At 42.2% G+C, this 27,545-nt stretch overlaps 1 protein-coding gene across 1 annotated transcript in view; it reads right to left on the reverse strand.

Annotated features, from left to right (window-relative positions):
• The window catches only part of ERBB4 (erb-b2 receptor tyrosine kinase 4), a 2,375,242-nt gene that overhangs the window by 625,576 nt on the left and 1,722,121 nt on the right, over positions 1–27,545 (reverse strand). Inside the window, exons 7-11 of the mRNA XM_086955561.1 lie at positions 20,161–20,302; positions 13,039–13,152; positions 12,039–12,165; positions 6,919–6,992; positions 5,066–5,156 (exon numbers count right to left, since the gene is read on the reverse strand). Coding sequence (XP_086811687.1) covers positions 5,066–5,156; positions 6,919–6,992; positions 12,039–12,165; positions 13,039–13,152; positions 20,161–20,302 — 548 coding nt within the window. The remainder of the gene's footprint in view (positions 1–5,065; positions 5,157–6,918; positions 6,993–12,038; positions 12,166–13,038; positions 13,153–20,160; positions 20,303–27,545) is intronic.

Here is a 27,545-nt window from a genome sequence, read left to right on the forward strand (position 1 = left end):
CATCGAGACGGTGGAACCATACCATGGTACTATTCTGATTCTTGGTTTCAACCATGCCTTGGTGGGCCCCATGTGCAATTTGAACCACTCACATTCCCAAACTCTGAAGTATAACCAGTCGGTGACCTCTCAAGAGTCAACCATCCTTGGGGGCTACTAAGTTGTGTTGAAAATTGTACAATAACAGTATCTTTTGGGCTTCTGGGTTTCTTAGTGAGACACGCACCCTTACACTGCTCCAGTTTCTTCTTCAGAAAGCGGCCAGAACTAGCTGCAAAGAGTCATCCACCTCCGTGGCTCAGGTAATTTCTTATAGGGAGGTGGGTAGGAGCTACGATTTTTCTACTGTGAGCCGCACATACTATTCTATTTCTTGTGCATTTGCTTCTTCTGCTCCAGTGGCTGATCAGGAATGGTGTGACAAAGTCTGCTGGGATTTGAGACCCTGCTTATATTTGATGGAAAATAAGTAATTTTGCAGCTGAAGGATCCACTTTTTGATCCAGGGTGGGGGCTTGGACGTTGATCCCTGAAACAAAGTAATAATTGGCTTGCTGTCAGTATGGACAACGAAATGATGAAACTTGCGTTTCCCCACTGGAAAACGTCCCTCAAGTGCACTGCCTGTATCGGAATTGGAAAAATTTGTAATCAACTTAGATCAAAATGATGTTACTAACTCATGAAATTGAACAGACGATTATGATGAACTAAAATAAAAAATATAATTGAATCAACACACTTTAACTTTGATTTAAGTTGATTACACATTTTTTCCAATTTGGATACAGGCCGTGCACTTGAGGGACGTTTCCCAGTGGGGAAACGCAACAGTTTCATCAAACTTAACGTCTAGGTTCAAAGGACCATACCCCACTGCACGCCAAATAAACCAGTTTATATTTTTTACACACAGAGAATTTGAATCTAAGATTACCCACGGAGTGCATGATCCATAACCCATTGAAAATGAAATGGTGACATTACACACATAACTGAAAATGCCAGTACCCCAATTTATTGCAATTGGAGAATACCATTGCTATGAGGGGCCAGTTTCCATGGTAATGCCATCGGAAGAGTACTGCTCCTAGCCCCATTGCACTGGCTTCTACTCACAGTTCAGATTCCCTCGGTGGGTTGCAATATGCCATTGTAGACTCCCCCAACAAATCGTCCTTTGTGTTCTGAAACACCCTTTCATGCTCCTTCTTCCACACCCAAATGGCTGAAGACGTTATTATTTCTGGGGGGGGGGGAGGGGGGGGGGGCGATAACGGTGTCAAATTCCTGATGAAATGCCCACAGTAGTTAACCATGACCATGAAACTTTTCAATTTGGGTACAGAGGATGGTCCTGGTGATACTTTTATGTACCTCATCATGACCATGTCTGGTACTAACCTATTCGCCGAGAAGTGGTACCCAAAGAAGATATTATTCCTCACAAACGCCCTATGGAGTATGAAACCACATTCTTTGAGCCTCTGGAATACCTTCCAGAGACAAGTATGATTTTCTTCAAAGTTTGGAGCATATTACTATGCTGTCACTCACATTAAGGACACCAGTCAACCTCAACATTACTTCCTGGATCGTTTTCTGGAAGAGACTTTCCACTCTGGCTATTCCAAAGTTCAATCTTTAGCATCGACATAGGCCTAGGTGAGTGGAAAAGTTGGCAATATACCAGGACTCTGGGTCAAGCATAATCTGATGATAGCCTGACCTATGACCCATCTTTGAGAATCAGCCAAACCCTGTTATCTCACTCAGCAGATCATCGACTGTCTGGGTGACGCGCCTTCCACAATTAATCCCAGGTTTGGTAGGTCCATTCTGTACAGTCTTATGTCTCAGGGCTGCTAGATCTTGCAAATTACCACTATTGTGGACACCTCAGGAGTAAACCTCTCTACTCGCTCAATAATATCAATCTCTTCTCTTCTAGCTTGAGGTGTTCCTCTTTTACTTTGTGCCACAGGTGAAATGATGCTAGACAATAGTGCAATGCCATGGGTTGCACAGACTGGCTAGAGGTTTACCCTTTTGCTCTTAAGGCATCCTATTCCCTGGAAGAGTTTCTTAAACTCTCATCACAAACTGTTCAGCCTTGTCATGTGTAAATTGAGTGCAAAATGTATCAGCTTGGCAGTTCGGGCTGGACTGTTCCCATGAGGCACAGGGTCAGACTGATTTGCATATAGCCATGTCTGAACTGGGGTGGCAGAGTGGGCTAAAGAACGGTGATGGATTAAACCCAGATCTGTTGACTGGGTGTGAGTGTTTGATTGGTTCAGATGCTCCATCCATCACCACCCCCTTTTGTACCTCTTTTACTTTGTGCCACAGGTGAAATGATGCTAGACAATAGTGCAGTGCCGTGGGTTGCACAGACTGGCTAGAGGTTTACCCTTTTGCTCTTAAGGCATCCTATTCCCTGGAAGAGTTCCTTTAACTCTCATCACAAACAGTTCAGCCTTGTCATGTGCAAATTGAGTGCAAAATGTATCAGCTCCAGGATTTCCACTGATTGGCAACTCAGCAGCATGCCGTCCCCTCCTTTTGTCATGTACAGTTTGGCTACGGTGGTTCAGTCACGGTTGGTCACAACAAATACAGCAACCAGTGGAAGGGTTCTAGATTTCCATAAGCATATACCTTACATCTGTTGGATATAGTCTCATAAGTCTATTGGGCCACGATATTGATGGAGGCCCCGGTGTCAGTCATGGCATTCAAGGACAGGCATCCTATCTGGACTTTGTTTTTGGTTGGGGGTCTAGGTCGAGTTTGGAACTGATCCACAGCATGCACCACCTGAATGGCCCCTTCCCCCCTCATCATTGTGTATGTCTTTCTCCGCTGGGTTGTCAGTTACTGGCACAGCATCATACAATGTCTTTTTCTATGACTTTCTCTAGGGCCGGAATGATCTGTACACTTTCATAAAGTGGTTCAGTTTCCCACATGTCAAGTCCTTTTTTCTGGTAACTGGGCATTCTCAGACATGCAAAAATCCCTCAAGCCTCATGCCCGTGCCTTCCACATCATCCGCAGGTTCATCTTTTTTCCTAGCTTCCCTCATCCTTGGGCATTGCAGATGATTTGGTACTTTGATTCACAGGTTCACTCTTTAAGAGCTTGTGGCGACCCATCTCCATGTGTGATGTTATTGCCTTAACCAGTTCTTTAGAGTGACCTAATGTTAAACTGTCCTGCATTCACCTTCCTGGCACCTATTTGTCCTCTCAGCTTGGCCGAGGAACATCCTGTATGAATTATGCTGTGATTTTCTCTATTTCATCTTGCTGGTTGCCCATGCTCGCTAGCTCCCTCAGTCTGGCTTATAAGGCATCCACTAATTTGTCAAGGCACTGCTGAGCTTGGCATATTAAGGATCCTTCATAGTTTGAGTTGGCAATGGCTTCAAAGCGGTTGTTAAGGGCTGTCGCAATGGTATCTGATGTGAACATGGGCCCTCTTGTGGGTAAGTTGAATGATAACCTGAATACCCTTTCCCGGCCCACATGCAGCAAAAGAGGGTGTTTCCTGCTGTCCTCAACGGCTTTGGCAGTAAAATATATTTTTAGTTTTGCTACCCACAATTTCCATTTTGTTGCTTGTGCCAGCAGCAGGCAAGTGACAACGAAAGTCTCAATCACCTGAATGGGTGCCATTGTTTTCCCATGGTCCACCCCCTGCTCTCCCAGTAAAGCCGGCAGGACAGGACACTCTCAGTTCCCAGTTCAGCCCAGGCACGTGGCAATAGAGGGCCTCAGTTCTACTTATCAGCAGTTTATCATAAAACATAACCTCCTCCCTTTGTTATCAGCACCTTCTCATTGCAGTTCTACACACAGGCCAACAGATGATTCAACTCCTGATCTTCCATGGTGAGGACAGCGACCTGCTTCACCCTGACTGAGATTGGGCTGTCTGCCATCTTGATATGGTCAGGTCAGTGTTATCAGCCTTTTTATTTGTACCTTGTGTGTTGGTATTGGATACAGACACTGAGGGTGGTCAGGCCTCCATCTTCACCAGGCCTGTCCGGTATCTGGACAGCAGTGTGTGCAACACCCTTTGTTGTAGCTGGGAAGTGCTTTTGCTTGGGCTGGCAGTATTGTGCCCTCTGGTGGGCCTGCTACCACACTACTGCTGGCAAATATGCCTCATTGTGGGCTCGGCCTGTTGTTGCTGTTGAAATTCGCTGCCCCGCTTCATGCCACCCTGCGTATGCCTCCTGGCGCCTGTGGGCCTTCAATTGCTGGTATAACTTGAGGCAGAAGGGCTATACTGGTATTAGGAGATTCCACCGTGTAAGAGTCGATTGTTTAAAATGCAACAGAAAGGCAAGCGTTTGAATATTGAAGCAGAAGGTTCATACCAGCCATTACTGATCTTCTATCACCACATTGTCTTCAGTGGAGCTTCCATCAAGTCCTAATTAATATTTAAGCACTAACAATATAAGTTTGTGGTGATGATATTTAAAAGGCCACATTTGTTATTTTCCATTTTTTTAACCAACAGGAAGAGGAATCTGAAGCATTATTTTAAAATACATAAAACACTGGCTGAATCAATAGGGTCCATTTTTCATGGTCCAATGACTATTTTAATATTATATAAACACAACTAAGATGGCAGAATAAGGCACTCGTGTATGCTAGGTTAAATATGAGACAGCAGCAACAATATAGGCCAATTCACAAAGCTTTGTCGTTGTGTCTTCCTCATGTCTTACTTTCAAGCTTGATTCTCAAAGAATTTTCTGTGAGCCTTTCTTCGGTTTTACATGTGACTTACTCATGCATTTCCATGGAGGCAGCATTTCTGAATTACAAGACTTATTTTTTGATGAGCAGGCATTGCCCACTCCTGGAAATGCATAAGTAAGACTCTGCTAACCCTGGAATTAAACCGATTTGCAAATCTAACCACAATATTCAGGATTATTTCACATCTAAACCAGAAGTAAAAGATACCCAGTCATAAAAAAACATTTATTGCCAATTGAGTTTGTGAATTGATCAGACGTTGTTTAAAGATCAGTGCCTACCTGTACAGAACTCTCCCACCTATCGTGACTAGGTTGGAAAACACCCCGAAATCCGTCATGTTTTTCGGCCACGACTGTATGTTCAAGTAACCTAAATGGGAGAGAAGCAGAGATATCAGGGCCTTTGCTGTTCATCTCAGGCACATAAGCTTTAATCACCTCAGGTGCAAGTGCAGTAAAGAACAATATGGTATGCAGCAGAATGTAAATTTAGAGGACATTTTGCCATCCCTCTCTTTTTGGATCACCATTTCTTTGGACAGACATTGTTTCCATGTAGGACACCATGTATTTTATGAGCGAACATATCTGGTTTCAGTTTAGATGTTGCCCGAATCGGTGAGCCCCGAGTCGCTTCCTGAACATCAGCTGGTTAGCTTGGTTCAAGGAGAATGATCCAAGTGGTTCTGGCCAATCAAATGAAGGATTGCCTCCGTTCCCTCACCTCCATTGGATAATTTGAACAATCAACGTATTTGAATAAGCGTTTGGGTGTTGGTGGATCCACTGATTTTGATGAGGGATGGGAAATTGTAGAAAGGTGGTAATAGACATGTCCATTACTAGTGCAGGTCGATTGCCTTTTCACAATATGGGCTTGTAGAACCTGACAGATGACAGGCCTGATCGAATGAATCACCAGTGTCTGGGCGCCTCGAGCACTTGAATGTGAACTGTATCCCTGAATGTCCATTAACCTGGTTATTCCCTGACGTATGTCGTTTTAAAAGCAGGTTTCAGCTTTTCATATACATATGAAAGTTATTTAATAGTTTTAACTTTTATGCATGATGAATTCGTACTCTATTTTATGTACTTTTATGGTCTATACCTAATTGGACCGAATAAAGATTTTTGATTAATTTTTTTACTAGTGCAGGTCGATTGGTTTTTCACAATATGGACGTGTAGTGCCTGGAAGATTACAGACCTGTAGGTATGGGGGGCGTTTCTTTAACATTTGTTAGTGACCGATTGTAGCTCGGTTTCTGCACTATTCAGGCTCATGAAGCTATTAGCCAGTGGTGCTGGAACACTTTTTAGAGTGGGGTACTGGCTAATATCCTCACGAAAGGCTTAGGTGATATGTGACAGTCTATCTTTGAAAACAACCACTGCTGCCAAAAGAAGACGTTTGAGGGGCTCCTATTGTTCATTCTTTATCTAAACTCTTCCAATTTTATGAAGATGCTGCACCACCTCTAGTTCCAGCACCACTGCTAGTAGCCATGCACCACTGTTGGTAGCCATGCACGCCTTTCAAGAGCAGGGGACGCACTCAGATGCATCAGTTCTGGAGTAGGGCATTGTAGAGTCACACAATAAGTGGGCGTCTTCTCGGCAAAGTAGTGGAAGTTTTATATGCTTAAAATAGCAGGCTACAGATGGATCCCCGGGACTGTGAAAAGAGCCTGTTGAATGTTATAGACTATGGACAAATGTTGAAATTCTTATGAGTGATTGACTAGGAATGAGGAGAAATAGAGGACTAAGGAGTCCATCCGTCCAACAGCCACTTTAGACACAGGGTAGGATCACTGGCGGGGGCCCCCTGCAAGGTATGTGGAGGACCCCCTCCGGACTAAATCGGAAGCTCTCTAGCCAGAATACTGTGCAGAGGGGGCCTGTGTTACGCCACTAGGTAGGATCTTGTGATATATTGTGACAAGATCTCTGCTCTGATCAAGTACAACCGGGAACTATTAATCTTCTGCATATGATCCTTCGGGATATCCTCCCAGGCTCTGAGAACAGTCTCCTCTATGGATGTCCCAGAAGCCAGACAGTGATTGAGAAGACTGGGGATGCTGATCTCCCCCGCACCCCCGCTACACTGGAAGGGGTGTTCTTACCAGTTATTTCACGCACTGTTCGAAAGACGTTCAGTTTCTCCGGGTCTAGAGCCCCAATGTTGTGATAGACATCCCTGAAAAGAAAACATGAAAAAAAATCTGTGAATTGATAGTTCTCTAGTGAAAGCTAAAGGAAACAGCAAGTATCTCAGGAATAATATTGGTCAAACCAGTGTGGATGGCTGCACTTCACGTGTCCCATGGCATCACCCAGTCAGGTGGGCTTTAGGGCAGGTAGACTGGCAGTGCATTAGGTTGCAAAATACCTTATTAGACAAGAATGTATCACAGCCTTGAATAATTAGATATCGAGCTGAGCCAGGGCCGACTTAGGGCAGTGTGAGTGGTGCCACCGCACTGGGCGCCCAGCTCAGGGGGGCCGGTATTGGGTTTAAAAAACTGCTGAAGAGTTCCTTGTGTGTCCAACAATTTTCTGGCAACACTAAAAGTGTCAAGAAACACTTGTGATTAATATACCTGCTGGAGAAAGATGGCAGTTTGAACACATCATCAAGTATTGCAGACGGTTGATATGCCTGCTGCAAAGCAAGTGTACCATGTAGATCAAAGAATTGTATTTTATGAAAATAGCTATTGCTTTTGTCAGAGAGGTCATTTTGTTACTTGCAGTTCATAAGCTACAATCCTAATAAAGCACATTGAGCAATGAACTGGCATCAAACATCTGCATGGAAACTGTAAGATATGGGTTAGAATTTTATGTTTACTTCCCAGTCTTTCCTTATCCTAATGTTGCTAAAAAGGGTTAATCAGTTAAGAAATAATGTGTTATTAGTAAACCCAACCCCAACAAATCTGTTATGTTGTAAGTCTGGTTTGTACTTATTACCAAACACCCTTAAAATATAATGCCTATGAGGATGGATTTTTGTTGTTGTTGCAGTTTTATATAGCACAAACTCAGCCTGTAGTTATTGGAGCACTTTACATGAGCACCAGCTACATTACACAAGGACACATTCATTATTTTGCTTTTTAGACACAAGGAGATGAAGTGTTTTGCCCAGAATCTCGGAATGTTAAGATGATGCCGAGACTCGAACCTGGTTACCCAGTTCCAAAGTCAGCATCACTGGTAGTGATGCAACATCCTCTCCCGTGGATGACATAGAACCCGTACACCTTGTAGTCCTCGTTGTCTTAGGTGACATTTTCTACACAGTGATTTACACTTGGATGATTCATTGTCTCTGTATCAAGGTTGTGTGGTGTAAAGTGCTTTGGCAGCCTACACTGGAATGAGTGGAATGAAATGGATGTCAGGAGGGGCTACGGAGAGATGAGGAGCACTGTTGGAGGGTGAGAATGAGGGAAACCTTGAAGAAGGAGGTCACTGGGTTCACAAACACAGATTGTTGCACCAGGCAGCACCACCGCTGAAGCCGGAACTACGCTGAGCATTTCTCAATCCTACAGAATCGATGGGTGCCGGGTGACACACCGGGTGACACACCGAGTGAGCACTGATGTGAAAAAGATTCTGTACAGAAAGGACTGTGTAGCCTAGATATTTAGGGTTTCTGTGGCTAATGTTCTGTGAGGGTAAACCTGCACAATGAAGAGAGGGGCAGAGCGCTGTCCTCTACGAAGAGGCACCCCTGAGCCCATGATGTCTTTCTGTAGGGTTTACTCCCAGAGCAGGGCTGTGCTGGAAGGAGGGATCCTTGCCAGGTTTTCTGTATGTCTACATAGACTGTAGATAAATTACACATTGTACATACAATGAATCTAAATGAAACACATTTACATAGTTAGTGGTTAGGCTGAAAATTTGGCATATAACTATCACATTTTCCAGGTCCATTTTCTTTGTATTCTGGCATATGGAGTACTTATTCAAATATTAAAGCGGGAACACCTGCCCCACATGTCAAAGAAAAACGTTGGATGGGAGCATCTTGTAAAAAATTGATCTAGATTGACAGCTATGGGCAAGGACATGGCTGTCCTGGACCTTTTTTTGGACACCTTGTGCTGAAGGCCTAAATCTGCCAAATACCCAAATAAATTTACAAACTGTCTACAACTTGCTGTGGAATTTTGAAAAGGCAACAGTGTGTAATGGTGTAAGAACTACTCACAGAAGGGCGCTGCCATACACTGGGAGTTTTGTTAACAGCTAAACAACCCCACCTCGTAAGGATAATCAAAAACTACTGTCAATGCAGGCCCCGCTTCCTAGTAAAATGGAGGGAAATTTACATTCACCCAGTTTCAATAATTCAGTCAAGGAGAAAGGAATTTGTATCTGACCTAGGATGGACTACTCTGGAGTCGGCACCTCCACGCCAAGACATGTTGAAGAGAGAAAAAAAAACTTCTCTCCACTACAGGAGAGAACAATCAGGCTCGAATCAGCTGCCCTGAAGGACAAGTCGCTCCATCATGTATCTCATCAGGGAATATGTAGATTTCCTTATGTCAGCCTCTGGGACTGAGCTGTCTATGACTGGACAGCAGGTAGAGTAGGGTTCTCCTAGACTTGGAACACTAGAAGAAAACAGCACCTGACTCGCTTCAGTGTTTGAGAACAAAAAACCGGCAAACTGCTTCCAAATCTTAAGTCACTAGTAAGAGGCTACGAGGAAAAAAAAAAGCAAGCCTCCCTGTCCAACGAAACAAAGAAAAACACCCACCGTCCCCCATGGTGATCAGACACCAACCGTCCTCTCACTTACTAATAATAACCGTTATGCAAATGATGCAAGTATTTGACCGATATAAAGTCAACAAAGGTACGCTGCGATTCACCCCTCAACCAACCAGAAGAAAGGGTAACTAACTCACATACACACCACACACACCAGACCCAGTGGTGGCTCGCAAGGGAGTGCTGCGGGGTGGGGAAGGGGCAAGGTGGGGGGTGTAGTGGAGTCGAACATACGACGGCCAGGAATAAAGTAAGTAAATAAATTAATACAACTATTTACCTTGCGCTCGCTACAGCGCCAACTCGGCGATGCAGAGAGCACAAGGTAAATACTTTTATTTATTTATTTACTTGTTTTACTCCTGACCGTCGTATTTTTTACTCCACTACCCCCTGCCCCTCCCCTGCCCTGCCTCACAGCACTCCCTCTGCAAGCCGCCACTGAGCAGACCCTCCTTCATTCTTTCCTTACATCAACCACAACTCTTGTGAAACGCTCTGCAGTAGAATGCGTTAACCACAATGTACACATGCAGATATGATACAAATTAAAGGCACTTAGCCTCCCCTGCTCTACTTGCAAATGTGGATAAGTGCAAAACTCTCTAGGAAAAGGCTCCGTAAAAGATCATTATTTAAACAAACCAAGAAATAGTTGTTCATATTCACGCACCACTTTGTCTAAAGGATATTGGAACTTCAGAGCTACAAAGGCAGAAATCGTTCTCCTGCATGTTTCATGTTCACCCAAGTTGTGGGATTAGACCCCAGGGCTATTTATCTTGCTCTGTCTTCTTGCAACACAGAAAATATTTTCTGTTCAGTTCACAGGTCAAGGACAACCCTGGCCGCCAAGGTGGATTTGTACCAGTGTGGCACCTTCCACCCTAGGCAATGGAGTTTACAGTTATGGTGACCGTGACCATCCATATAACACACACATCCTGGCAGAAGGCTCCTGCCTGCCTTCTAGCCAGCACTCTCAACCTTTAGACATACACAATCACTTGCATATGTGTCTGGCAAACAAATACATCCATCCAAACACACAGACACGCATGAATGAATTTACTGCTGCAACGGCAAATCTGATACAGCACAAATTCCATATCAATCAGATCACACGATGCCTAATTTTAGATATTTTTTGGGAAAAAAGTACTTTACGGAATGCAACAACAGTAAGTGCTTTCAAAGCGAAGTGTGGGTGCTCCAAATGATAAATATTTAAACCACAGCTCCCAAGTTGCTCCTCCTATTCTGCACAAATGTGCTGCCATCACTTCTACTTTACTCTATAATCCCACGCCTCACCAGTAGCGGCTGGTGTGCGGGTGGAGTGGTAGGCTGTGGACAGGGGTGGGGGTGCGGACGATGGAGAAAACAGAAAAAAGGGAGAAAATAAACGTATTTGCTGCCCACCGCTGTTCTGCCTTGAGTCCTTGCCGCCGCAGCACAGGCTCCCAGACTCCCCTGCAGCCAGTTCTGACGCTGCATGAAAGCAGCCTCTGGATTGGCCTGAGTGCTGTGAATTTGTGCTCCCAGAGAGACTGGGAGCATGTGCTTGCTATCTCCAACCTGGCAAAACAGCTCGGGTTGGAGACAACTCAGTGCGCATGTCGGTTTGGGTGTCTTGAGACGGCCGACCAAACCGACATGTGCACTGATAGCAGTGCCCACCACTCCCTCTCGTGACTTGTTTTATTATCCTTTTATTTTTCACGTTTTGAGGCTGGTGGGGTAGCGACGCTCCTCCTCCATAGTGGAGGAGCCTCCACTGCTCCTCACAATGTCTCACAGGGATCATAAGTGTAACAAAGCTGCTCTGGAATCTTGGTACAACAGACTCAAAATAAATGTGTTTTAAGTATTGTCATAACTCCTGTCAATTAAAAGCATTATCACAAATTAGACTGGGAAAACGAGTGGGTACAGGGCACACTCAGTCCCTCGTCTCTTAACCCATTCAGAAGAGAGAATTCCCTTCTTTCATGCCTCCATCATGGCCATATGATGTCTCTTTCTGTTGAACAGAATCATTACATTGTTTCATCACTGGGAATCAAGGTTTTTTGGATGCAACACTTTCTTTGAGCGAGGGGTGATGGTGGCTTGTAACGTCTCTGACAAGAGTTAATTACTCGGCTTACCAGCGGCATCAGATAAAGGGGTTGGGAGGCAGTAGCTGCCAGAGCCCATTGCTCTAGCAGCATGGTAGCTTCCAGGAAGGTGCAAGCCCAGATTGTATGAATAGAAAAACATTTTAGGTAGAGGGAAGGGGAATGTGAATGTCCAGGTTTCGATCATGAACAACACGTCTTAACTCTGCCAAGCCGTGTCTCAAGACAATGCAGCTTGCAACCCTTATATCTGCCAGCTCCCCATTCAACAATCCCTTCAAGCACATATCGTCCCAGGGCCACTGCTTCCAGGAGGGTTCGATGCTCACCCGTCAATGCCGGTGACCAGGAAGATCAGGTTGCCATTGATCTTGGTGCAGTTGATGAACTTGTCGATGTTGCTGGAGTCCACAGTTTGGTCGGCATGTAGGCTCCCGGTCCCAATGCCATCGCACACTGTGATGGAGAAAGAACAGGAGTGAGAGGGAACACTGCAAAATAGGATTATGGAGGCAAAGAAACATATCTTAACTGTATCCGGTAAAGTATCATTACCGCTTTTCCAAGAAGTGAGATGCCCTATTGGGACAGCAGGAGATTTCTGATCGTCCACCAGGATTGGGACAGATTCAATAACATAATAAGTTGAAGAATAAATAGACTGGTGCAACGGGTCAGTATTCAAATGCATCCATTCGTTTGTTTGTTTTGTACACTGAGAATCAGGTGAGTGAAATGTGTGCGTAGGTCTGTATTATTTAACTGTATTTTAACGTGTGGCGACACTATGAGGGACTACATGAGCTAGTCCGCTGGCACTGTAGGTTGGTGCATCTACTCAAGACACCTGCGGACCACCACTCTGTACTGTGACTAGTGCAGGGCAAGCACATAGTAATTGTTATTTTCCACTCCTTGGATACATCATAGACTAGTCCCAGAAAGCATATCAAAATGGCTGCCCACAGTCACTAGCCAGCCAGCATATATTTTGAATGAATTTATTTTCTAAAAACTTCAGTGAGGGTGAGAAGACATTCATATTACCGGTATTCGATGCCACAGTGTTTAAAGCCGTGGAATGAGTTATAGCGACAAAGCTTACAAAATTAAATGAGTAAATATTCTGGACCAGTATTGAAGTTATAAAATATCCCTTTCAGCTAGTTAACATGTTTTTTACAAACAGTTAAAGTGGTACCTCAGAATGTTTTAATGGTTTTCCATTAGGCTTTAAAATCACTAAATTGAGTACAATCCTTGGTGCAATTTCTGGCAAAGCCAAAGTATCCAGGGCAACCGAGCAGTTGTGCAAAGGAAATCACTCACCTTTGGGGCAGATGTCTGTGCAGGGCTTGCACAGCTTGATTCCGTTCTCCTCCACCTCCATCTTGTTGCTGGGGCAGGCGCGCACACAGGAGCTCTGGTCCACCACAAAGTTATCTGCGGAAAGACAGTTTACATCAGCAGGACAGACACAGATGCTGCATGGAAAAGGGAGGTGTAGAATAACTTCAGAGGAGAGAACTCCATCTGATCCATCACAAGTTGTTTCTATTAGGAATCGGTGGAGCAGTGGGACTTCGCTTAGAACATTTTATAAACATTTTTAAACTTCCCAATCCTTGGGAACTCCACAGTGTCTGTTTTAAAAAAACAGAAGCGGGCGAAAAAAAAAGATAGAGTTTTCCTAAGAAAAAATGTGTAACTCGGAGATTTAACCCCACTCCCCCCACCAAAAACGGTTTTTGCAGCACACTTTTTCCTCATATCTTTTTATTACTATTTTATAACTGTAATGTAACCTCAAATTGAATGCAGCACACTTTCAACAGGGCGAAGCTGTGATAAGATGACAAATAGCACTTCGTGATTTGTTAAATTGTAAAGTTTATAAACTTCACACAGGGCAAAAGTTGTGAAATTTGCACTGCTTCCCCCGTTGAATTGTAATTATGAATCACTAGAGTTTCTACAGGATCCTGACATTGGAATGTCATTTTTGGACACACATTGAAATGCTGTGGAAAAAGGGAGACTTCTTTTCAGGTAAGTCAATCGACAGGTGATAGGCGCCTCATGAGATCTCTTGTTTTAGTTGATGCATTTAGGTCACCGGAAGAACATTCATGTTCATTTCTTTTGGTCGTACTGAGCGTAGTCTAATGATATTGTACCAGTATCTCGCAATCTGATTAATTAGGAACCACTTGTAATGGCTCAATAAAAGTCCACCAAGGCGCTCACACTTATCAGGAAAAAAAACTATTTCCAGCAACACTTAGGGCAACAAAACCAACTAATTGTGAAGAAAATGGTTAATTGTCCTTGAAAAGACAGACACATCTCCAAGAATTAAGTCCAAACACGCCAAAATTTCAGACATTTTTCCAGAAAATGTGATATAAAAATGTTTTTTTTTTTAATTGCAAAAGTACGTACAAATACATATTCACATCGGAAGAAAGCCGCACCCCCGCACCCCTCCCCCCCAAAAGAAGAAATACTTTGAGTGATTGGAAATAAAGGCACAGATGAGAGTAAAGGAAGAAAAAGGAAAAGAAAAAAAAGAGAAGGAGAAAAAGAAGAAAATGGTAAGGTAGCTAAAGAAAGAAATAGGAAATTTGTCAGGTAGCAAAATCCTGTGGTAAAATGGCCTACAACAGTCAGTGGGAATGAACAAATTCGGGAGAGAGAAAAAGTCAAACTTCGCAAGGACAGGAAAAAAAGATGAAAAGAAAAAGGAAAGACTTTGTTATATAGCAGCCAGGTTGAAGAGAAACAGATCAGGCAAACAACCAAAGAAAAAGAAGGAAGAAATAAATTAACCAGACTGAGTCAGCCAGTTAGTAAGATTCTCCCAGACCTCAAGGCCCTTTTTCCGGCCCTAGCGTCCCTTTTTTGCATAAACAGCTATTTCCAAATGATAAGTTGCAACGAGTCTAGCGAGCCATTGAGATAAAGAAGGGGGCTCTGGGTTCAGCCAAGCAGTAGCCATGCAGATCCTCCAAACCCCCATTGCTATAAAAGTTAAACCCTCACTTTTCAGACGTGGTATTTCTGACTGTGCTCCCAGCATGATGGTGGTAGGGTTCAAGGTTATAGGCTGAGTAGTGACTTCCCTTAAAAATCCCTCGATTCCGTTCAGTGTAGGTGAAAGCTTTGTGCATGCTGCGAATATATGTAGAGAGTTGGCCCCAAATTCGGAACATCTCAGGCAGAGAGTGCCTTGACCAGACCCCAACTTTACAATTTTGCTAGGGGTAATATATAAAAAAAATTGTTTTAAAATGCTGAGCCTGTAATTTGGCTGAAATTAAAATGTTCTGAGAAAGGGTAAGTGAGTTAAAAAAAACATTCCTAGGAGAATCCAGTTTATTATGCAATTTACCAGCAATGATTTGTAGGTCGTCCGGAGTCTGTCTATTTATGATACTGTATAGAAGGCCAATTCGAGGGGTCAGTGGGTTACGCAGAACATTAAGGTGTTCAACTTCCATGAATCGGGTGGCTCCCCCGGCCTTTCTAAAGAGAAAATCATAAATAGAGAGATATTTAAACGCATCCTCTTTCTTGAGGCTGAATTTAGCTAGTAGGTCAGAGAAAGGTACAACTCCCTCACTGGTGATTAGATCTCCTAGTTTCCTAATACCAGCCCTATACCAGTCCGAGAAGTAAGCCCTTCCAAAAATAGCTGGGAGGTTATCATTGTTAAGAATGAGGGAGTAGTGATTAAATCTGCCTATCCCAAAGCATCTACGGATGCTTCGAAAGACCTTAAACGAGTTAAGTAAAGTCTTGAATCCCACCCGTTTGAGGTAACCGAAAGTAGTCTCTCGTAGCAGGCAACCTCAGCGCTGCTCCCCAACCAAGAGTTGGAAGGGAGAGGGCAACTCTGCGGTATAAGTGACAGGAGGTTCTTTTACCAGTTCGGAGCTATACTGCATAACCGCGGCCCAGTATTACAGGGTGACTTTGGGAAAGGACCAGCCTCCTCGGTCTTTTGGCAAGCATAGCTGTCTGAGTGCCCTCCTCGGTTGAGAGTATTGTGTAAACATTTGCTGAAATTTCAAAAAGGTTGGCTTTACTGAATTCTAGGGGTATTGTGCGAAAAAAGTATAGAAGTTTGGGGAAATATGTCATTTTTATGACATTACATCTACCAACTTGGGTTAGGTGTAGGTTATTTATTTGCTTCAGTGCCTTCCTAGTGTGTGTAGCGAGCGGGACTAGGTTATCGGAAACAATTTCATCCAGATTAGAAGAAATAGAGACTCCTAAATATTTGGCCTAAGGAACCACCCTATGATCAGCCTAAGAGATTTGACTGTTTGTTATTATCAGGGTTTTATTCTTTTTTAGGGCATAGCCAGAGAACTTCCCAAATGTATTTGCCTCAATTTCCAAGCCCACTATGGCGTTTGAAGGATCGGGTGAGGTAATAGCCAAATTGTCCGCGTAGGCCAAGATTATGGTATTACAGCCTTGGAAGCTAATCGGGGGGGATGTTGTGATTACTTTCGATCGGTTTAATAAAAGGATCCAAATAGAGGGCAAACACCAAAGGGGAGCAGGGGCAGCCCTGCCTAGTGCCGCAGGAGATTTCAAGTTGCCCGGTTAGTTGTCCATTTATATAGAGACCAGCCAAAGGTTTCAGGTAGAGTGCTTGTACAGCCTGTATAAGCTTTGGCCCAAAGCCCATCCTGTTCATGACAGCCCACAGGTATCTCCAGGAGACCCGGTCAAAGGCCTTTTCGGCGTCCAAGAGTGTTATTGACATCATATCTCCGGCCGCCTGTGCGGCGTCGAAAAGGGTGATGGCTCGCCTGGCATGTTCTGTTGTGCCTTTTTTCGGGATAAACCCGTGTTGCCCCTCTGACACTAGGGGTTCCACCACTGAAGATTTGCCAGCACCTTAGAAAAGATCTTAGAGTCACATGTTATGGGTCTATATGAGCCCATTTCAAGCAGGGATTTATCTTTTTTGGGGAATACTGCTATTCTGGCCTTGGACCAGGAAGCTGGAGGCAAAACCCCATTAAAAATATTTGTAACTACCTCAGTAAAGATCGTTTTGATTTGAGGGGCAAAGATCTTATAAAATTCTACAGGGATGCCATCCAAGCCAGCGAATTTCCCATCGGGGAGGGAGTTAAGAGATTCCAGTATCTCTTCCCTAGGAGGATGTAGGTCTAATAGGCTGCTACTGTCAGAGGTAAGTGTTTTGAGGTTAATCTCATTTAGATAGCTGGAGATATCGCTCTCAATTGTATCATTTGGGCCTTTGTTTTCCTCAGTATATAGTTTAGAATAAAAATCCTGGAAATCCTTACGTATCAAATCAAAGTCCTTTGTCTCTTCTCCCGATTGGAGTTTGATTGTGTGCATCTCGCTGCTAGAGGCCTGTTGCCGGGTTCTGACAGCCAGGAGGTGCAGTGTGCAATCGCTACAGTCATAATTTTTCTGCTGTGTGCTAGCCCATTGTGCAGCGTTTTTTTCTGAGAAGATCTCCCCAATTTTCGCTCTGGCCAGAACTACCACCTCTTAAACAGCCTCGATGTTTAATACTGCTTGGATAGATTGAACTAGTTTGGTTTCAGCTATCTTAAGCTTCTCCTGAAGATTGCTTATCAGAAGCTTCTCTTTTTTGTTTTTGCAAGCTGAGAATCCAAGTGACTGTTTTTTTTTTTATGAATACCGTCTTAGAAAGGTGTTTAGTGCAAAAGACCGATGCTCATGAACACCCTTAGACCGCACAGCACCATTTGGAGCGTTACTGTACAACTAACTGCACCCAATAATCAAGACGCACCCCTAAGCTGTGGAATGCAGAGACTCATTGGAAGCACTTTCTTTCTGAAACATCCCTGTCCGACAAAAAACGAGCTCTCTCAAAGGTTCTTGAAAACCACATGTGCATTTCATCCTCCTAGGTACTCAACAGTGAAATGCAGACAAGATGGCTGGATCTGTACATGGCTGCCGAGAGGGTCACATATACAAGTAGGGGATGCACGTACAAGGTGTCGGGTGGATGGTTGAGTCACTATGATATTCCGCTTTCGTAGGGGACTGCGACTCCCTGGCCTTGACTGGGACATTGTGAAAGGTTCGAGAGCGCCATTGTAACCGTATCTGTGATCTTTTCGATATGTGAGGATTGGTGCATTTGCCCTTCTGTGACGGTTTGGGGTGGGTGTGGATGTGGGTCAGGGCCTCCTCTTTTGCCTCTTATTTGTTGTTGTCAGGTGCATGTTTGGCACCTTAAGTAAAGTCTGCTGCACTTTCTATAGAACACCGTAAGTACTTGATGCCAGTTCTGTTTAAACTGCACCCTATCCAAGTGACTAGAAGCATTTATGTCCTTTGCATTCCGCGCCACGGTGCAGTGGTTCATTTGTACTGGTGGCTGGTAGTCGGCAGCATTGGCACTTATTTCTGGGGACCCTTTTGCCACCTCATGCATGGCAGGTTAGTCATTATTTCATTTCGAAACGGCATGAAAATAACGTTTTGTTTCACTGTTTCTCTGAACTGACAACCCTACTTCTATTTCCATGAACCGCAATGCGAGTACTGAACCTTGCTCCTGAACAGGGCTTTGTTTTATAACTCTACTCCGCCCTACATGAACTGATTCTGCAATAAATCTAATTTTCATGTTATTTTCAAATTTTACACTGCACCCACTAACTTAGGTCTCTAGGTTTCTTGATGATGTGAATGCAACAGTATTCATCAGAATAATTAAAGATATGCATGTTTATAATTTTGAAGTACTTTGTTGTACCTCTGAGAGTCAGGAAAGTCATTATTACACCGTTGAAGGACGTTATTGTAATTCAAAGAAACACTAGTGTACTCCTAATGGTGTATTTCGCAAATGTATGACGTTACGACGCATACATTTACAAGGCATGCACTTACAACACAGTTTTTACCTCGCAACATCCACTACAACGCATTCCATTACATCGCATGACACTACATCGCATATTAAAAAACTACCTTTACGACGCTTTCCATTACATCGCATACTACCTTTACAACACATACCATTACAACTCATACCATTACATTGCATTTAAGGTAAGTATTGGATAGTTTAGGGGTAAAAATGACTCTTCTGAGTCCAGGGGGTGCAACAGTAGGGTAAGTGTTGGATAGTGTAGGGGTAAAAATTACTATTCTAACTCCAGGGGGTGCATCAGTAGGGTAAGTGTTGGATAGTGCAGGCGTTAAACTTACTATTCTAACTCCAGGGGGTGCAACAGTAGGGTAAGTGTTGGATAGTGTAGGGGTACTCTGCGTTGTAATGGTATGCGTTGTAATGGTATGCATTGTAATACCCGCCTTGTAGTGACATGTAATGTAGTGTCATGTGTTGTAATGGTATGCGTTGTAATGCCTGCGTTGTAGTGACATGCGTTGTAAAGGATGTTGCGATGTAATGACTGCTTTGGAAGTGTAGTGCGATGTAATGACTGCGTTGTAAAGGTTGTTTCCCGTATCTCGCAGTGACGCTGTCACATTATCAAAAGACAGTAGGAGGTGCAGGGTCACTTTCAAGCTGGAAACGGACAGAGGGGCATATCCATGTGCCACTGTTGTACCACTAAAGCACTGGTTTGTATTTTTGTGTGTCAATATTGGACCGGCAAAGGACATCAGCCCCTCTCTATTGGTCACTATTGTAACTCTGAAGAACTTTGTACTGCTAACCGCTAAAACATGGGACCTCTGAAGGTTTTTAATGTAACTTGGAAAGTCACTATCACTTCAGTGAAGGAATTTACTATTTCCCAGTGCATCATACTTGCTCTGTGTGTCACTTAATCTTTTACTACACCTGTTAGTCAGTCAAAATACTTTATTCGGTTAGTTAAAACCATAAAAGTACATACTATCAAATCAAAACTAGACATAAACTCAGCCTACATAAATAATCATCCTTAAAATCACATTGCTAGAATAGCACAACATATACATGATAAAAAATACAAAAAAAAGATCATACATAAAACCTATTTTTTAAAATGTTAAACAGCTTGTCTCTTCTTCCTAACAGTCGCAACTAAAAAATATGCAATACTAAAACATTCCAGAGGACTGGTTAACATCTGTAGATAAAGTAAAAATATCTTGGTAATATTAAAGGTTGGCAGAGAGAGCCGTAGTAATCACAGAACTTCATAAAATGCAGTGTGTCCTGAGTAGAGAAATGATCGCAGGGAAAAGGGGTACCAATTCTTCAACCTTCTGCCACCCTTGGGGTTCAGCAAGCAAATAATCTAAGAGATTTAATCAGAACCACGTCAGGAGGAAGGACCTGCTGGTCACTATTAAGCTGCTCAAAACGTCACTCCTATAATTCTATTAGGCTGTCGTGTTTCTTGGCTTGCTGTTCACCAGCCTTTGGTTCCATGCGCATCACTGCAGGAGGGCACTTACGTGGGCATTTCTTGACGCAGAAGGCTCCGTAGGTGTACTTGGCCTTGTTGTTTGGCTCCAGCTGGAAGGTGGTGGGGTTGTACACAAAGGGCTGTGGGCACTGGGTGACGCAGGCACCACTGTCGTTGAAGTTCATGCAGGCCTGGTGAAAGAAGAGGAAATGTTACAGGTTTCCCATGAAGAGCTCCACAGAACGTCCCACCACTGGTCCTTCAGAATGCCAAGAATGAAAAGGCCGTGGCAGCCAGAAGCAAGAAGTAGCTACTGGTAAACCCCCTCCTCCCTAGAAATATCAATTATCAATATCATCTCCGTTTCCTTTCAATTGAACTCAGCTGGGCTCACAGAAAACATGAAATATGGCGTTTAAGATGTTATATCTGTCACTGTCACCAATCACCCTATTTCCAGTCCCGAACTTTTCTCTTAGAATGTATTATTAAGTGGTGCAGTAGATTCATTGGTTAGATAGATGCAAACAGCGACTACCATTCCCAGATTGCATTTGGTTTTCAAACGAGAGCCCAGGAATGGACATAGGGTGAACTACTAAAATGGAGCTGGAGCAAATTCTTATCCACCTATGTCTTGTACTCTTCATTATTGTATCATTGTTAGTGCTTCAAATACCATTACTTGTTTTAACCCCAGAGGGCCATCGCTTACTTTGAAAAGAGGTGGTCTTGCGAGAGGTCTGAAGGTGACAAAAATGAGTATGATGACACCTTTTCTCTTGATAGAGCGAGCTGCAGAAAACATTTATTCTGGCTTGTGGATACAATTCCCCATAACATTAACTGATTAATTAATGCATTGTTGCATGATTTATTTTATTAATCCAACCTAGATTAAGTTTGCACCACACATGAACACGCGGGAAACTAATTACATGTGCTCTTGTCGCATTTGCAAGTCTGTTTTTGTAACACATTATTAATATTGTCCTGTTTGTTATGTCTGTCCTATTGTCTTTGTCACTATTAATATGCAGCTGATCATTCATGGCATGTGCTTTTATATGTGCTTATATGTATGTCCTATGTTGTGTTTGTCTGTCTGTGTATCATTTAATTATCTTTTTATTCTTTCAGAACATTATGCTGGACTACATGAAGAATGGTGGTTATTATATGTGTTGCTTTATTTGTTTGCTTCTGTTAGTTGTCATTTATTAATGGGTTAATTGCTAGCAGGGAAAGGGTGGGTAACAGAAGGGTTTGTTTTACCTGAATTAATTATTCTTTTGTGTTTGTTTAAATAATAGTTTTCTGAAAAGTGTTGCAAGCTGAAAGTGGCGCAGGGACGCAAGCAAAAAGTGGCGCAGAAAATTGACGCCCTTCTAGAAAAGGCCTGCTGATGTTGAAAGCCACATGAGAAACCCATATTCTGAAGTGGAAGAAAAGCCTTTTATTGTGAAGTCTTTAAAAAATGAACTGCTAAAGTCAACTCTGTGGAGTGGGTTTGGATGTGCCACGAAAGCTCAGAACGGTCTGGCTCAAGGCTAAAAGGAAGAGACGTGACAAGATTTTGTATTGCTTGAACATTTTTGCTACAAAATGTAGCGGACTAAGGAGCTGTTGCCAGGATTCTGTGCATGAACAATGACTCTGTGTAAAGCCTGGTCTCGTGGTGGAAGATGTCACAGTTTACTGTGGCGTGAGGTGATTCAGCCAATGGAGAGCCAGAATTCAGCTGTTGGAATGTGAAAAATAGTTAGCTCAGCTTATTTTAGGGTATAAGAATAGGCGTTAGCTGCAAACTTTTGGCTTACGCTTTTGATTCCAGAAGGACGTGTTCTGCTGTCCGATGAATACACGTAAGGAAAGGTGACTTTTTAAAGACTTTGTTACCAGGTGATGAGGGTAGAGACAGGGAGACAGTTAGGTTTTGGAAATGTTCTTTTTCACTTATTTCTGCTAATTAATAATATTATCTTGAATTAAACTCTCTTTAAAAAATGCTGAATAAACTTTCTTATGACTTTTTCTAATGCTTGCTTAATAAAGTTCCAAACCTAAGTTTTTCAAATATGTTTTAATAAACTTTTTAAAATGACAAGCTGGTTTTGTTTTTGAAAAGAGTTCAATTACAACATATAGTATCCATTCACCTCACTCACTATGTTTATGGGCCTGGTATTGATTGGTAAGTGTGATAGTGGATTGTGTCATCATTTATAAAGAATTTTAGTTTCTGGGCTCCATCAATTTGGTAGCTTCAGACGGTTTATATGTTGTTTTTGACATGCATGTTACATATATGTTGGTATAGACATAGGATTGATGTTTAACATATGATAAGTTTTGGTTATGTCAGATTGTTATATGTAGTCTTAAGGAATTTTTCCAGTAGTGTGAAAGATTCCTGGTTAAATTGCTGGCCAGCAAGGTAGTGTGACAAGAAGAGTTACACAATGCATATGTCTGTTTCAAAATTGTGGTATAGTATATATCACGTGTTGTGGGCGTACAACACAAGTTTAGGGACCTTAGATTGTATGGTTAAATGTTTAGTGAGGATTGCCTATGAAATTGTAGCATTAAGCAGAGGGACCTGGTGAGCCTGTTTTAAAGCTTTCTGTGAAGAGAGTAGTAGATATATCCAAGCTTGTGTGAAGGGTAAGGGTTGTTTTCTCTTCCAAGGTTAGAGTCCTAGGAAGAAAAATAAGCGTTGATTTCTCTTCCAAGGTTAGAGTCCTGAGGAAGGAAATAAGCGTCGTCTATTCTTATCAACGCTTGACGTTTTCTGTGGTTGGTTCAAGTCCTGCCAAGAATTTGTGTGTGTATGAGCAGGTTTTCCTTGTTTGAAAGTGTGTGAATGGTTTGTAAAACTGAAGGGTAGGGTAAGAATTACTCTATTAGCAATTGAAAATATTCTGTGAGAATAGCGTTGTCTATTCCACACTGAGAATACTTGAATGAATGTATATGAAACTATCTCTTTGTTAGAGAAGCAGACAAATGGTTTGTTTCCATGTTGTTGTTAATTGCGTTTTAAAAGGATAATAGGAAAGCGTTTTTAAGCCTTCATGGTGAAGAATGCGCTATTTTTAAATATTGTAAAGCGCTCTGAATGCCTTTGGGTAAAGTCTGTGCTGTTTAAAAACATTAAAATGTGTTTTGCGCTATTTGAATGTCTTTGAAAAGCATTGTGCGCTGCTTAAATACATTTAAAAAGTGCCCCGATCGAAAATTGTAAGGGAGGGGCTGATTAAGGAGTGAAAGCGTGTGGGGAGAGAGCCTGCAACTGCAGCTGCTGCATACGTCAGAGCCTGCCGCGCTCTGATTGGTTTAAATCCCTGGAGTGTCAGAGCAAGCGCTCCCATTGGTTGAAGTGCGATCAATGTTTAAAATAGTTATGAGCATTTTTCATTTTATCCTTTTCTCTTAAATTGCGCTATATTAGAAAATAGTGATCTGATTAATAGTGTAATTTTGTGGGCTTGATTTATCCTTAGCTCACACGCGGAATCTGTAGCACGAGCTTCTTATTGTTTGTGCTCTCTCTCTTTTGACAAATTAAATTTGAGCCTCTTATCTTCATAACGCGCCTGCCTATACACGCTGACAGATTGTTTACTTAAGTTAGTGTTATTTCTCGATGAAAATCTGTGTAGCGCGAGCATTGTGAAGGAGGGGGGCTGGAGCGAGTAAAAGAGCTATCAGCGCGTCAGCTGCCGCGCTGGTATTGGTTGAACGCTCAGTCGCGTCATAGCGAGCCTGCGCATTGATTGGGTGCCGACGCGCTGAGGCAGTGGTGCGCTCTAATTGGGCGAAGCGCTTTGTGCAAATAACGAGAGCCGCGTTATGGTGAGGCTCCGGTTTGTTAAATTAAAAGATTTAAGTGAAGTATTGTAAGCTGCGCTTAGTGTCGCGCGCATTACATTGAAGGAAAAACGCGTGTGGAAGAGATTGACTGCCGTAGTGGTAGAAGGAGACGCCTTTTCTTCTACGTGACAGAATAGGGTCGCGCACTCATTGGTTAATTGACGCGCAGCGTCATACAAGGGCCACGCCCTTATTGGCTGAGGGTTTCGGTCATCTGCGTGTTGTGTGAATTTCAGGAGCGTGTGTGATGAAAGATTGACACGCTCTTGTGCGCATCCATTTCTGTCACAGTAGAGTAGAACAGCTGAGAGGAGGCTTTGTGAGGCTGCGTGAGGCGAGGTGCATCCCGAGTGTCAGGAAGGAGCTGGCTGTGACGTGTGCTGGCATGAGCTGTGACCTGATTGGTCAGTGCTGTGTATGATTAAAATTAAACCTTTTATTTCCTTTGCAAAGGAGTGTTGGTGAGCGTAGTGGAATAGCGCTAGAAGAGTTAAAATTTCGATTAGGGGGAGGCTAGCTTGGTTAGGTTTATTTTGTCTATTCCCCAAGAAGAGGCTTGCTGTGCCCTGATTGGTTAGAGACACTGCAGTGTCATAGAGAGGCATTGTGGTTGGCTGAGCGCAGAGCAGCCACATGCTGATTGGTTGAAGGACTCATGCTGATGCACATTGTTTACTTTTTGTCGAGGGTTTAATTTACTAAGCTGATTACAACAGCAGCAGCAGCACTGATTGGCCCAGACATTTAAAGTGCATTGTTTACTTCCTGAGTTTAATTTTCTACGCTAGTAGTGCCAAAAGCTTTGTTTTTAATATTTGACCCAGGTAGATTTGTCAATAAAATATTGAATATTACAGCAGCTATTCTAATAAGAATAGCAACAGCAAAGGTGACTGACACTAATTATTATAATATTAAATAAAAGGCAAATAATTAACTGTTGTCATTAGAATTGCAAATAAAATTATAGCATTAACAGCACCGTACATTAGAAAAGCAAGCACATTTAGGATTATTTTTTTACAGGTATATGTTGCAGAAGGTGTGTAAGTGAAAAATAAGTACATTTAAAACACATGTGATTATATGTTGGTTTTATTGTTGTAAATAAATAAATATTTTGCGTTGTTATTGTTTTTGCAAATTTATGTTTTCCCTTCCAGGTTTATTAAAATTAGAGATGCAGGTAAATTAGGAGATATATTAAATTGATCAGGTTATAAAGTTTTACTTCGCCTGACCTTGTCAAATTAATTAATTAATTGATCAGTAAATGCTATTAGGCCAATTAAGTGAACATAATTACTTATTGTAATTATTTTAATTAATTTTAATAAAGGTAAGTATATTAAAACATGGATCAAAATTATTCTAAGAAGAACAAAACGTTTTTCTGCTATCAGAAAATGGAAAATATATTCAAACAGGTTAAAAGGGTTGTTGCTACATGTGAGAGCAAATTAATGAATGCACAGGTGAGTAATGAAGTAACTAGTAAGCATAATAAAGATACAGATGCTACCCCAAAAGAAATAATTTTTAATGAAAATTCATTTCCTGAATTAGCAAATGTAAATAATGAACCTGACAGAGAAGAATTTATTGATCAGTGTAAAAATGATGTTGTAAATACAGATCAGGATGGAAGTTCAAGCAAACGCCCAGAGCGGATTAATGTGTCGCCAAGAGTCTCAGTTCAAATTAATAGAGTCCCAGTCCATACCTCTTCTCAAGGTGTCACAACAGGTAGGTATGATGAGATGCCTAATACTTCTGGAATTATTATTCCTGATCATGTAAGTTCTACAAATGATTTAAAGGAGCAGTTAACGTCAGACATGGAAGCAGTGACAGTTCCTGTGGTAATTGGACCTGTTCCCCAGTGCTTAGGAAAGATGAAAATAGTCCCGCAGCTTTAACGGTCCCAATTCAAAAGTTTTCTGAAAAACTTTATTTTAATGTACCTGAAAATAAGTTAGTAATGATTCCAACTCAGCAAGAGAGAGTGATGACTCTAGTTTCACCTAGTGAAAACACTGACGTTGACCTGCCTGGTGAGTATAAATTACTGGATAATACAATGAGTACAGACAGATTAAAAAGATTACAGGATGATGAGGACATGGAAGGCTTGAACAATACAGGTAGGTTTGCCTCTGCCCATATAAAAGATGTAATTTGGGCTTTGAGAAAAAGGGGTAGTCTGAATAAATGGAAAACAAAATGGACGAAGAAAAAGGAGAAGGAAAAAGTGACTTTAGCTTTTGTAGGAGAGTGTAAAAATTCACAGATGCAGAATGAGATAAATCAGCAGCAACAGCTACTGAATGAACAGCTACAAATTCAGCGACAGGTGGTGATTCAGCAGAATGAGATACCTTCGCCGCCATTTTTAAATTATGTTAATGAGCAGATATACAATACAGATACAGGATTCAGTGGAGACAAGGAAAACAGACCTGATCCAATTAAAATTGCAAACACGCAGGGAAACTTATTTCCTAATGTTCCACAGTGCAAGATGAAGTCAGAAACAATTCCTGTTATTGACATTGTGCCCAAACTAGTAGAGATCCTTTATCAGATACCACATGATACTGAGTGGTATTGGGTCCCAATGCACCCAGAGAGTCAAATAATTTTTGCTTTCAGGTTCCAAGAGAGAATTCCCAGACAGGTAACTATTGAGAGAAATAAAATGATTCAAGCAATGGAATACCCAAAGACGCAAAAACAGGTAAGAATGCTTCTAGGCATGGTTAGTTACTGTTGCCAATGGATTAGTGCTTTCTCAGTATTTGCAAAACAATTGCGGAGACTGACAAAAGCAGATGTAAAAGACCAAATTGTCCTGACAGAAATTAAACTTGAGGCCTTTGAGCAATTTAAAAAGAGTTTGAGTGAAGCTCCTGTTAAGGGCATGCCAGACTTCAACAAAGAATCTGAGCTTCTTGACAAAACAGCAGGGATAAAATGTGCTGGAGAGAAAAATGATCATGTCTCAAAAGGTAATGAGCACGCAGGTACCATTGTTAAATTTTGTGCTCAGAAGTGGGTTGCAATCAAAGGGGAGAAATTCAATGAACATGTTTCATGCATCCTCATACTAATCTTTGCAATTCAGACATGGCAAGAGTTAAAACAATTACAAGATGAGGCACATGTTGAGGAGAAAAACACATGGCTCAAAGAAGGTTTCAGACAGCAAGAGGAGGATGAAATTTGGTTTTACAGAGATGACAGACCTATTATGCCCAATTGCATAATTGCTGACATGGCACAGATGTACCATGGTCCAGGTCATTTAGTAAGAGACACAATGATTCAACTGTTCAGGGAAACATGTCTGACATGCCAGAAAAACAATATAGATCAAAAGACAATTGAGAATTTGGGAACCATAGGCCGGGAGGGTGGTTCATTTGCAAAAATTCAAATAAATTTCTTTGAAATGCCCCAACATAACAAACTGAGATATGTCATAGTCATCATTTGTTTATTTTCAAAATGGTTAGAAGCTTTTCCAACAAGAAAGAATGATACAGTTTCTGTATTCCA

Source organism: Lissotriton vulgaris, chromosome 2_1 (genome assembly GCF_964263255.1).
Source record: "Lissotriton vulgaris chromosome 2_1, aLisVul1.2, whole genome shotgun sequence".
NCBI lineage: Eukaryota > Metazoa > Chordata > Amphibia > Caudata > Salamandridae > Lissotriton > Lissotriton vulgaris.